The sequence below is a fragment of the Tenebrio molitor genome, chromosome 3 (assembly GCF_963966145.1).
Source record: "Tenebrio molitor chromosome 3, icTenMoli1.1, whole genome shotgun sequence".
In the NCBI taxonomy this organism is placed as follows: Eukaryota; Metazoa; Arthropoda; class Insecta; order Coleoptera; family Tenebrionidae; genus Tenebrio; species Tenebrio molitor.
In genome coordinates, this window is record NC_091048.1 from 27,598,904 (window position 1) to 27,610,869 (window position 11,966).

At 43.2% G+C, this 11,966-nt stretch overlaps 4 protein-coding genes across 4 annotated transcripts; 1 reads left to right on the top strand and 3 right to left on the bottom strand.

Annotated features, from left to right (window-relative positions):
• Nucleotides 1–46: 46 nt before the first annotated feature.
• On the top strand, nt 47–1,766 carry Ost48 (dolichyl-diphosphooligosaccharide--protein glycosyltransferase non-catalytic subunit Ost48). Its single transcript, XM_069040601.1, has 5 exons — nt 47–333; nt 383–621; nt 677–931; nt 983–1,117; nt 1,173–1,766. The coding sequence occupies exons 1-5, from the start codon at nt 207–209 to the stop codon at nt 1,722–1,724; spliced, it is 1,308 nt and encodes a 435-aa protein (XP_068896702.1). The 5' UTR covers nt 47–206; the 3' UTR covers nt 1,725–1,766.
• Nucleotides 1,713–3,541, bottom strand: Prp31 (pre-mRNA processing factor 31). Its single transcript, XM_069040594.1, has 4 exons — nt 3,126–3,541; nt 2,868–3,072; nt 2,202–2,820; nt 1,713–2,096 (listed from the first exon to the last, which is right to left on the bottom strand). The coding sequence occupies exons 1-4, from the start codon at nt 3,460–3,462 to the stop codon at nt 1,767–1,769; spliced, it is 1,491 nt and encodes a 496-aa protein (XP_068896695.1). The 5' UTR covers nt 3,463–3,541; the 3' UTR covers nt 1,713–1,766.
• A 225-nt stretch (nt 3,542–3,766) lies between these two features.
• Nucleotides 3,767–5,180, bottom strand: LOC138125337 (transmembrane protein 115). Its single transcript, XM_069040604.1, has 3 exons — nt 4,370–5,180; nt 4,149–4,322; nt 3,767–4,101 (listed from the first exon to the last, which is right to left on the bottom strand). The coding sequence occupies exons 1-3, from the start codon at nt 5,074–5,076 to the stop codon at nt 3,891–3,893; spliced, it is 1,092 nt and encodes a 363-aa protein (XP_068896705.1). The 5' UTR covers nt 5,077–5,180; the 3' UTR covers nt 3,767–3,890.
• A 9-nt stretch (nt 5,181–5,189) lies between these two features.
• On the bottom strand, nt 5,190–7,944 carry LOC138125332 (cytochrome P450 4C1-like). The gene is made up of 7 exons (XM_069040596.1): nt 6,917–7,944; nt 6,761–6,870; nt 6,608–6,698; nt 6,372–6,557; nt 5,920–6,260; nt 5,455–5,872; nt 5,190–5,404 (listed from the first exon to the last, which is right to left on the bottom strand). Exons 1-7 carry the CDS (start codon nt 7,059–7,061, stop codon nt 5,241–5,243), a joined length of 1,455 nt encoding a protein of 484 aa, XP_068896697.1. The 5' UTR covers nt 7,062–7,944; the 3' UTR covers nt 5,190–5,240.
• Nucleotides 7,945–11,966: the final 4,022 nt, after the last annotated feature.

Consider the following 11,966-nt stretch of genomic DNA (forward strand, 5'->3'; position numbering starts at 1 on the left):
TTTTTTTATGCACTTGTACATGTAATTTTTTACGTTCCTACCATAAAGACTACTGTGTCTCCACAAACTACATTTTCGGCAAGCTTTTTTATTTTACTGATAAATAAATAATTTTTAAATACTGATAAAAAATTATTATCATCATCAAGTGCGGTCCAGCTAGCGGTGATATCAGTCGGTATTCAGGTGACGTGTGCTGGTTCAAAATGAAATTGCTTATTCTTTTAATATGCACCCTTTTCGCGTGGGTAAAATCGCAAGGAAACACTCTAGTTCTGTTAGACAATCAGGTAATACGCGAGACTCATTCAATATTCTTCAAGTCCTTGCAAGGTAAGACTTTTTCCAAAAGTGAGGTTATGTTACCGGCGAATTTTTCTAGAACGGGGCTACACTCTTAATTTCAAAATTGCCGATGACTCCTCCCTCGTTTTGTCAAAATACGGCGAATATCTGTACGAAAACTTGATCATTTTTGCGCCGGCGGTCGAAGAGTTTGGTGGCAGCTTGAATGTTGACACCATCACTCAATTTGTCGACGAAGGGGGCAACGTTCTAGTGGCCGGGAACAGCGGGACCGGTGACGTTCTGCGCGAGCTGGCGTCAGAATGTGGTTTTGAGGTAAATAATTTCATTTAAGTATCACTCAGAGTGTGTTAATTGAATTAATTACCAGGTGGATGAAGAGGGCGCCTTTGTAATTGACCACTTGAATTACGACGTTAGTGATGAAGGTCAACACACTAAACTCGTCATCACTCCAGACAATTTAATTGACGCGCCTGTCATAGTGGGGTCAAAGAAGGATGCCAAGCCTTTGCTCTACCAGGGCACTGGGATTTTGGCTGACCCTGAGAACCCCCTAGTGTTGCCGCTGTTAACAGCCGACAGCACTTCTTACAGTTATATTCCTGAGCAACCAATTAAAGAGGTAAATAATTATCAAGGAATTGTCACCACAGTTTAAGAGAAATAATTTTAGTACCCCCATGCTGTCGGTAAAGACACCGTGTTGATCGCGGGACTGCAGGCGCGCAACAACGCCAGAGTCGTCTTCAGCGGCTCGCTTTCGTTCTTCTCTGATGAATTCTTCACATCGCCAGTAGAAAAAGCCCAAGTACTGTCGCCAGCTCATCTGTTTTATTTTTTAATAATTTTATTTTCGTCTAAAGGGCGGCCTTAAAGCCGAAATGTCAGGTAACAGAGACGTGGCCTTCGCTGTCAGTCAATGGGTGTTCAAAGAACACGGTCAGCTGCGCGTCAGATCGGTCAAACACAGCAAAGTCGGCGAAGAAAAGCCGCCATCTTCTTACACCATCATGGATGACGTCATTTACAAGATCGGAATCGACATTTTGGAAGATGGCGAATGGAAACCGTTCAGAGCTAACGACGTCCAATTGGAATTCGTCAGGATCGATCCTTTCGTCCGCATCAACCTCCAAAGAAACTCCCCCAGCGAATACGAAGTCACATTTAAAATACCGGACGTGTACGGGGTTTACCAGTTCAAGGTCGACTACGACAGGGTGGGCTACACCAGGATCTACAACACCACTCAGGTGTCAGTGAGACCTTTGCAGCACACCCAGTACGAGCGGTTCATCGCGTGCGCTTACCCCTACTACGCGGGGGCCTTCTCCATGATGGCTGGAGTTTTCCTATTTTCTATCGTTTTCCTTCACTTGAAAGATGATGACGTAAAGAAGTCGAAGAGTGAATAGTTTTAATATGTTTTTTATTAATTACAAGTAATTGAACGTAAATTAGCTTTTCTCGACCTTGAAAAATCCCGAAGTGTTTGAAAAATATTTGGCGCTGGAGTCGTTCACCTTCACTTCCGCTGCTTGCGGATTGACGATTTCCAGGCCCTGCAAAGGTGTGAAAGCCACGCTGGAGGCGGTGCCAGATATTTGCTTCTTGACGGTGGTACTGCCGCCCCAAACGTTTTGTTTTTGTAGATTCTTCTGCAAGGTTTTCGAAATTCGGACTTTGGTTTTTTCGTCGACCTGAGGCAATCTGATCCGACCCGTCCCCGCTTTACCGATGGTCCCCCGGGTGTAACCCAAGTCCTCCTGGTAAGCGTCGTCCTCAATCTGCAACCATAATCACAACATTATCAAAAGGCTAGAAAAATTCAAATTTCCCGCCGAGAATTAACGTCACACTAGAGGGCGCTCTACTCGACTGACTATACTCACATCGGCGAAATTCATCCTGTTCGCGTGTTTCCTAAACTCCGTCATCGCGTATCTCTCCTTCATCTTCCTCACCCTCTTCCCGCCCCTCTTCTTCTTCGACTGGTCGATGGGCTTCGGCAGCGGCTTGATAAACTTAACCGGAGGCGGCTCCAACAACTTGTCCAGCTTCCTCTCGATTTCGTCCCTCAGCTGCCGCCCTATCCTCCCGTCTTTGCTCTCGTGGCACGAATCGACCCTCGCCGCCAACGTGCACTTCGTCGCCACCAGTCTCGCAGCTTTGCGTCTCAAATCCGGCGGGGTGTTTTGCACGATTTCAGCAAAGTACACGAACCCCGTGTGGGGGATCATGTTCACCTGGGAAAACCCCGACAGAGTCTTCTTCTGTTGCCCCAAGAGCTGCACGTTGCACGCGGGAATTTTAGACAGCCGGGTCAAACCGCCCGCCACTCCCATGATTTTCGCGGCGATCGAGGCCCCCAAGATGGCCGACAGATTCGGCGCGATGAAGGCCATGCGGCTCTCGACGTACTCGTAGATCTTCAGTTTGAAGTTGTTCAGGTCGATGGCCATGTCGCACGCTTCGTCGATCTGTTTTTTCTCGAAGTCTGTCAGCATGCTCCTGTGAAAAAAGATATCAAGAAAATTTTACGGGGGAGGGGGACTTACCCTTGAGTCGTGGAGGCGGTCACCGAGACTACCATTATAGTCGCTTGCGTCAAAAATTGCTGCAGGATCTCGTTGTTTTTCGCCTGGTCCAAGTCGTTGCCGAGTTCTTTTACCGTTTTCACGTATTCTAATGGGCTGACGACCAGAGAGTCCAACTCCGGGAAGCGTTTTTGGTACTTGTCGCGCACGAATTTGTGCACAGTGGCTAAACAAACAAATGTATCACTCAAATAAACGGACAAATATTCTAATAATTACCTATTTCTCCGTCAATATCGGCGGCGATATTATTAGCTTCTACAATTAACTGGTACTCAGGGTCTTGCTCCACGGGGCCTATTATATCGTGCAATTTTCTACTTTTACTCACGTAACTCTCAATCTGCTTCAATATGGACTGCAGCTTTTTAGAATCTCGAAGCCTACACAGTTCTCTAACTGAGTTTATCTGTGTTGTGTCTCGTTCTATCGGAATTTCTTTGATGTCGGGTTTCTCCTCTTTGATTTCTGGTTTTTCGTCAAATTCCATAGCTTCGTCCAAGTCATCTTGGTCATTTTCTTCCAAATCCGCCAATAATTCGTCGGCCAAAGACATTTTGAACTCCGACACCAGACACAAACACCACAAAATATAGGTTATGAGCTTCGTATTTTTAGGTTATGTTTATGTTATGACGTTCACCAACGTACGAAAAATCCACTAGATCACGTCCTACCTTCAATCAGTGAACCCCTTTAGGGGCCCCATCATTTAAAACAAGAACGCTAAATGTATTTTTTTATCTTTGATTAACTTTTTTTTTCTTCAAGAAAATAGTTTTGGTTTTCGATAATTTGAAAAAAACAAACTGTTGGGAGAGACCTGCAGTTGGTTGTTTGAGGGTCACAAAGACACAAAATAATATTACAAATTAAATATTCAATTCGTTAATAATAAAGTCTGACATATCTTACAAAATAAAGCAACAATAATTAAATATACTCTATGTATAAATTATCTTCACCTAAGACTGCTTGAAATAGTTATGTCTCGGTTTTGGGGGGCGCCAGCGGCGGCGCCTCGCTGACATTAATGACGGTCTGTTCGTACTGCACCTGCGGCGCGGCGCTCGTCGAGGGTCCGTGCATGAAATTGGGGGGCATCAGAATCTTCGGATTAGTCTTGGGTAAAAGGGGCTGCTTGTCAGCGTGCGACTTGGACAGGCGCTCACTGAGCGCCTTCAGCGCGATTTGTCTGAAACAAAAAATGTAGACGCAACCCGCGTTAAAGACGCTACAAACCTCCTCCTCTCCATGTCGTGGTGGTCCGCCCCCGGGACCGCGACCGTGACTCCCGTGGGATTAGACATGTCGAATCGTCGCACGACTTTCTTGCACAAGCCGATTTTGACCAGCATGCTGTGTATACTGTTGCTGGCCACGGAAATCGGGGGCTGTATCACGTTGGGGAAGAAACTGCAACGGGGGGTCAGTGAGGGGGTCGCGGAGATGTCTATACCGACCTGGCAAATGTAAAGTAGTCGGCCATGTCGCCCCTCGAGCCGTTGTTGTGTTTTTGGTAGAATCTGAGGTAGATCCAGCTGACAATCAGTCCGCTGAGAAACATGGTGGGGTAGGTGCCGTCGACCAGCCCCACGGCCCACATGATCAGGGATGAGAAGAAGACGGTGAGGGGCACGTTCCTGTTGCTCAGCTTACCGAGAGGAGTCTTCACTATCACCAAATCCGGCATTATCTGCTTGACGGCCACCGAGACTCCGGCGATGTAGCCGGCTAGTCCGTGGATGTGCACCGTGAAGAGGAGGTCCGTGTTGAAGGTGCACACGTACAGGATGAAGTAGTAGACGGTGGTGATGACCGCCACGCCGAAGTTGACGATGGCGAAGAACGTCAACATCTCCATCTGACCCCATAACGGCTCGATCAGTTTACCGCACAGACCGACGGTCACAATGTCCACGAGCACTTCCCAGAAGTGGATTTCGAGAAAACAAAACGTGAAGGCTGTCCAGAGCCAGAACGAGGGAGGCATTAAGTAGCCTGGTGTCACTGAAATCACACGCACAGCCTCCGCCGAGTACGACAAGCCATAACTGAAAAGGACCACGCCGCAGATGAACTTGACCGAGGTGCTCGTGTTGCCCAACAAGGCACCGAACTGCTGCCGCAAGTACGGCAGATTACGACCCAGGGCTCGAAACATTGACATTGTCAAAACATCTAGGTTATGTTATGTTGTTGTCGACTGACAAGTGACAACTGACTGACGGCTCGCTGTCGCTGACAAACTACCGACGAAAAAGTCCCTAAATGGGGGCCAAATTTTCAAAACAATATGCTTTTATTCACGTTATTACGCAATACAACACATGACTAGAGTACACGGGGAGCTAATCTAACTCTAATTTCTTGCCTCGGTCTCAGCACCAGATCAGGCCTAAACTTGACATCGAACATGCCGTCCACCGGTTCCAAAACGAATCGCCTCAAGATCCCACACAGCGCCGCTTTCAGCTCCAACAAAGCAAACCTCTGCCCTAGAACCCCCAGAACTACATCAAAAAACCCCCGGATTATTTTCACCCACCTATGCAATTCCTAGGTCCTGCGCTGAAGGGAATATACGCGAAAGGATGTCTCTGACTCATATTTTCTGGCAAAAATCGGTCAGGGTCAAACTTTAGAGGGTCAGGATACAGGACCGGATTCCGATGAATGTCGAAAATGTGTATGTGCATGATCGTATCCTTCGGAATGTCATACCCGGTGGTCGTCCGAAAATCTTCCCCGGCTCGTCGAGAGATGAAGGGTACGCTCGGGAACAAGCGCAGACACTCTTTGATGCACCTCTCTGTATATCTGAGCGCTTGCAAGTCGTGGAAAGTGGGATGGTTGGTGGGCCCCACGACTTGGAGGATTTCGTCGAAGACGCGAGTTTGGGCGTGGGGTTGGTTGGCTAGGGTCAAGAGGATGAAGGATATGGCCATGGAAGTTGTGTCGTGACCCTGAAATGACTCGATTACTCGACGTTTTGAAAGAAAAAGTGGACTACTTCAAACATGAAGGTGTCCACTTCTTCGCGAATTCCTTCGTAGTCGATCTTGACACCGTCTCTTTTGGTGGCGAGGAGCAAGTCTAACATTGCCAGTCGTTTCTTGGATGATCCTCCGATCGTGTCTTCTTCCCTGCGGAGGATTATGTTGTTGGTGAAGTTGCGAAGGATTTTGACCACGTGTTGTTCTTCACGCCCTAGAGATGACAACTTGTAGAAGGCGTGGACGTGGAGCCACGGCCGAGACAGTCGACTCAAGATGATCTTGCCTATCCTGTAGACAGCTTTCTTGTACTGCAAGTGGTCTTCCTCTTTTGCATTCTTAAATCCCATCGCAGTCTCTGTCGGGACAAGATTTCATTTCGCTGTCAAAATTTTAGGGGCGGGGCTAGCCTCAAGACCCACACTTGATTGGTCAAATCGAGAAACAAACATTTTTTAAACTTTCATACCTCCAATAGACTGTAGAGTGAAGTTTGTGACGATTGGAACAACATTCACTGGAGCTTTTCCGCAATTTTCTTCCAGTACTCGAACTAGTTTGTCCGTTTCGTCGTTAAAGGTGGCAACAAACTGTTGCAAAATGTCGAAATGGAAAGCAGGAGTTAAGATTTTCCGACGACTGTGCCATTTTTCACCTGTCAAAAGTGTTAAAAAGAACTTGACCCAAAAGAAATGGAAGTAGTACCTGTACTGGTCAAGAGTCCGGTACCGAGCCACTGGTTCAAGTAACTGTACACTCTGCTTTTGGCCAAGTGTTTGGTACTGGACAGTACCAACTGGAGACAATTAAATAAGCGGTATGAACGCATCGAAGAATTGTGTTAAAAGTACTGCTTACTTCGACGTCGTTGGGGTCAAGTAGTACCGCCACCGTAAAATAAAAAGTAGACAGTCTGTAGATGGGATAGTACTTGGCGGAGAAAGCTCGCGCTTTAATGAAGAGTCGATCTGAAACCTCCGGTAGCAGATTTGTTTTTAACCTCGGGATACGCACCTGGGTTCGACATAAATTGGAGAAGATTCCCGATGATGGGGCGGCCCGGGGGTGACGGAATCCTGCGTAGGGTCCTGTAAAACCGCCATGTTTTCGCCGCCACCACCGCGACAGCACATACGACGATAACATAGAGAAAGGCCATTACGATCTGACTGGAGTGTGAAAGCAATTCAGAGTTCGTGGATGTTATCGTGTCAAATAATAATAGAAAGTGGCAGGTTATCGTCCTGGCGCGCCGATCAGGACCTCATAGGTCGCCCCGCGGATGCAATCGGCGCAAACCGGCGACTTGTCCGCATTGCTGCAGTCCTGCTCACTCCGGGGCTGTGATTGTCTAGTTGGTGGTAACTCGAGTGTCGCAGGAACAAAAATGGAGACCGTCGCAAGTGTTCAACTCCCAAATGGGGTCGCCCCGCTGCGACCGTTTCTGCAAAGTCCGAGAACGTTCGCGTTGGCGCGCGCGGCGAGCCGTCGCCGCCTCTCATGTCCCCCTATTACCCGTTGGGTGCGCTTTGGACCTATCCGCTTGTGAACCGTGCTACACCACCCACGACCTCCCGCGCTTCCTGCGCTCCTGCTGGAAGATTGCTTTAAAGTCTATTCTATGGCAATTTTCTGATTGATATATGCGACGTCTCCGCCTCCGACACCTCCGCCGAGCTCCTGCCGCCCTCCTACCGGGCCACTTTCAAATGTTACCATTACCACACGGTTATGATTGTGCAATATTTATTGCGCCAATTGAGAGCTTTGTACATAATCACGACGGATTGACGGACGCGCAACGGCCATAAAACGGGACCACCACAGAGTTAAAAAAGTACGAAGTTGAAGGTTTCAGGTATTTTTAGAGACGTCTGCTCTTTGCTCCGAGTTCCGTTGTTTTTGCACAAACAGATCAACATTGTTTTTGTTTCAATTGCCAAAAATGAGACGGCAAAATTGTTATCAGTGTTTGGAAACTTATCGAGACGTTTCGAGATTGGAGTGTTATTAACCTCTATATGTATACATATGTAGTATGTACATAGATAGGTACCTATGTATGTATCTCGCTCATTACGAATTCCCGATAAAAATATTAATTTGTTTGGCAATAAAAAATATAGTGGGCGTAAAACGTGTACGTTTTATAGTTGGCAATAATGTAGTGATAATAATTTTTTCCAACATCGATTATGAAAATGAAACTTTCATCACTCAATTTAGTGAGGAAAATAGGTGTTTGCATCACTAGTGAGGAAAATGGAGAAAGTAAACTCACTAGTGAGAAAAATGTATTTAACAATCTACTACCTACTACTTATTAATATAAAAATTTAAAACACTGTTATTTGCATTAATTGAAACTCCAGATCCGAAAAATTCAAAAAATAGGGGAGTAAAATCATTATAAAGAAATTTAAAATTGAGACTCATTTTCATAAGCGATGTTGGAAAAAATAGTATACACAATTCGTGATCAAAGTTCAATTTTTCAACTCGCAATACTATCCTCACTCGCTGGCGCTCGCGAGTAGGTATATAATGTATTGCTCGTTGAAAAATCAGGCACTTTCATCACTTATAGTGTAATATACTATTTTCCGAGCTGCAATAAACATTTTAAAACTCAAAAATTCAAATTGAGACTCAGTTTTCAAAAGAAACATTTTCAACATATTGACAGAATAATTTCGCAACAATTTTTTTGTATTTCTGAATATTCAAAATATGTATATCATTCTAGTGTGTTGTAAACTGTCTTGAAGAAGAACAAACTGATTAGAAGCGTCTTTGTGTTATTTTTGGAACAAGAGAAGTGTGTCCTTGCGTGACAGAAATCTTCAAAAATTCTCACTTGCGGAATACATACTAAAAACTGTTTGAGTATGCAACTTGCATGTTTACCTTGGCTAGTCAGATCTTTATTATTAGTCCACTCAATTTATTGCGCCGCCCATGTAGTCATGTCATGTGCATTAATTAATTCTAACAGTAAATAATTGTTTGCGTGGTACAAATCACATTATCCATTATACATTTGCATGGCAGGAAATACTCAGGAAATTGTTTAAACATTTTATAGAGATTGATAAAATTCTGAAAGTCATGTTTTTAGGCCTAAATTTGGCTCCGTATCGAAAAATACTTGAGATGTAGGAAAATTGGAGAGACACAAACAGGTGACGCTTGGAGATCCTTGCGGAACGCTCGGTACCTCCCGTGCTTCAATGTTCCTTTGTTATTTACCGGAAATAGTTAATTGCGGAAACGAAACGCAAACGAATATGGAACGTGTGTATGCAACTGTGTAAAAAACGAAAAGTACAAAACATAATTGTCCAAAAAGCCTGGAAACACCCAAATGATAATTTTTGAAAAAAATCTAAAGACAGGTCAATTAGGATAAAAAAAAACTTTCTGCTGATAGTGTCTGTTCGGTCTTTTCAATGACCTTGAAAGAGTTATTATGTTATAAAAAAAATTCACTGGAATAATAGAAAACGTCCAAAACGAATTTTATTATCGTTTAGGATATTGTCAAGATGTTCAAGGACAACATTTTGACCATTTGTTGTAAGAATTATTATTAGTCCAGTCAATAGAGACATAAAAATGGCTCCACCTGGCAAAAGGTACAGAAAAGTTTATACTTGGCAGGTATCTTCTATTAGGCATATTATTAATATTGCCGAGTTTGCGACCTTGAGGGGTTGTCGCTCGCCCCGCCATACTGGAGAATAGGGGTGGAAAATCACATTTTTGCGATTATTTCATTATCCCTGAGGAACAAGAGGAAAATTCTCAAGAGGAATTCCCGAATTCATAAACTCTGATGAATTCAGCTCATCTATACCGTTCGATCCAGATCATTTGGGTCCGTCTACGCTACAAAGAGATCAAAAAGAGTAAAACAGTAAACTTCTACTGCATCGTGGACTATGCCCACTGGGGACACCACATAAAAAAAGACGCACCCTCTTGCTCTACCTCTGTGGTGGTGTGGAAAAGAATAAAAAATACAAAAATAAAAGAAATTCTCGATTTCTACACGCTGTAACTACGAAACTATTGGTCTGACAAAAAACATAAAGAACAAAAAATGTAGAGAATTGCATGCTCTACATTTTCTATAATAACTTAGATAGAGGTATCTCGCACGGATAATGAAATAATCGCAAAAATGTGATTTTACACCCCTATTCTCCAGTATGGCGGGGCGAGCGGCAACCCCCCAAGGTCGCAAACTCAACAATATTAATAATATGCCTGATAGAAGATACCTGCCAAGTATAAACTTTTCTGTACCTTTTGCAAGGTAAAACTCCCTATTGATTGGACTATTATTGCCTTTCAAAATTATGACTCGCCTACGGCTCGTGTTAGAATTTTCGTCCTCCTAAATAATGTTCTAAAAATATCCGAGTGAATAATTGCCGTTATAAGCTAGTTGAAGACTATACTTTCTCCACGACTATACCAAGAAAAAACAATCATTGAATTTGATTTTTAATATTTGACAATTAAAATGGTGCCTCGTTTAGCGGTTGCTACGCGATGCGCGACTTACTGTTCTCAAACGCATTCGATTGGCGATCTGCCGTTGTAAAACAAAAATACGAAGGATGTGATTGGTCGAGAGCCGTGGATTTCAGTATATTCTAACACGGGGCGTGGAATTGATATCATTCTTTCACTGAATATCCAACAAGAATGCATCCATTCTTTAATAGACGTGGAGAAAAAGGATTGACTAAATTTACTTCAAAGCTTCACACTTTACATTGACGCCTGACGTGAAACGACTGATGTTGCCAATATAAGAAAGCTAAAAATTACCAAAAACAGTTTAATAAGCGTCTTAAAACGTCGATTCGAAATACTAACAAAATTTTTCTGATTACTACGGCAAATTAGTTTATTTCAGATGAAATAAAAAAGCTATAATATTTAAGCGCTTCTTTTGTAGGTTAAAGTTAAATTTACTTATTTCTCCATAGCAAAATGGAGGCGGTGTACCATAACCCTAAAACAATTGGTACAACTATTTTAAAATTTACCAGAAATCAAATGAAACTTTGCAATGAAAATTGCAGATTAAAATACACGGTGATATGTTCAGATAAAACAATAGACAGGGCGGAAATCGCTCAAACAACAGCAAAACACTGTAGTGTCAAATTTTGACACATAAAAAAAGTTAAGGTTAGAATTTTGCTATGAAGTTCACAATTATTGTTTTAGATTTAAAAAAATAAAATATCATTAAGATAATTCGAATGTTAGATTTTTTTTCTGTGTAAATCAGATCGCCTTAACAACCTCTTTGATTGATAACTAAAAAAATGTAATGGGCCGGGGCGGATTAGCTAGTTATGCAGCAAGGGCGTTACAACGATGATTACGCCCGGAGAATGATGAATCCAACTCGAGGGCTTTAGCCCGAGAGATGGATATCGTTCGATGGGCGTAATCATTCGGTGACGCCGTGGTGCATACAAGATTTTTTTTACTACTAGTCTCAGAAGGCGTCATTATTGACTCTCCAACCGACCCCAGAAGTAGAATTTCTCTCCCTTGGTTCACACTATCCCACCTCCACCCGGCGGCACGGCAATTTTGCCGGAGTACATACACTATTACGGATAATACTATCAAGTAATAGTGCAGTGCTTATCAACATAATTACCGCTACCGGCGTCTCGCCTCCACATTTTGACTTGTTTGTGTTTTATGTTCTGTGTCAATGTTAAGGAATTTCCTCACGATATGACATGAGTATAATAATATACCTTTTTGAATTTCAACCACCAATTTGTTGTCTAAGTCCAAAATTTTTAAATTTTTAAAAAGAGATTGCGGTACTATTCCTGTTGCTGAAGTTATAAATGGTAAAATCGAAATTTTTTCTAAACACCAAAGACTTCTCATAGCAACGGAGAGTTCTAAATATTTATTAATTTTTGTATTATATGTCTGTGTTATATTGTGTGAATTTGGAACAGCTATATCTAAAAGATATGCTTGCTTTTGTTATTTATTTAAAATAATAATGTCTGGTCTG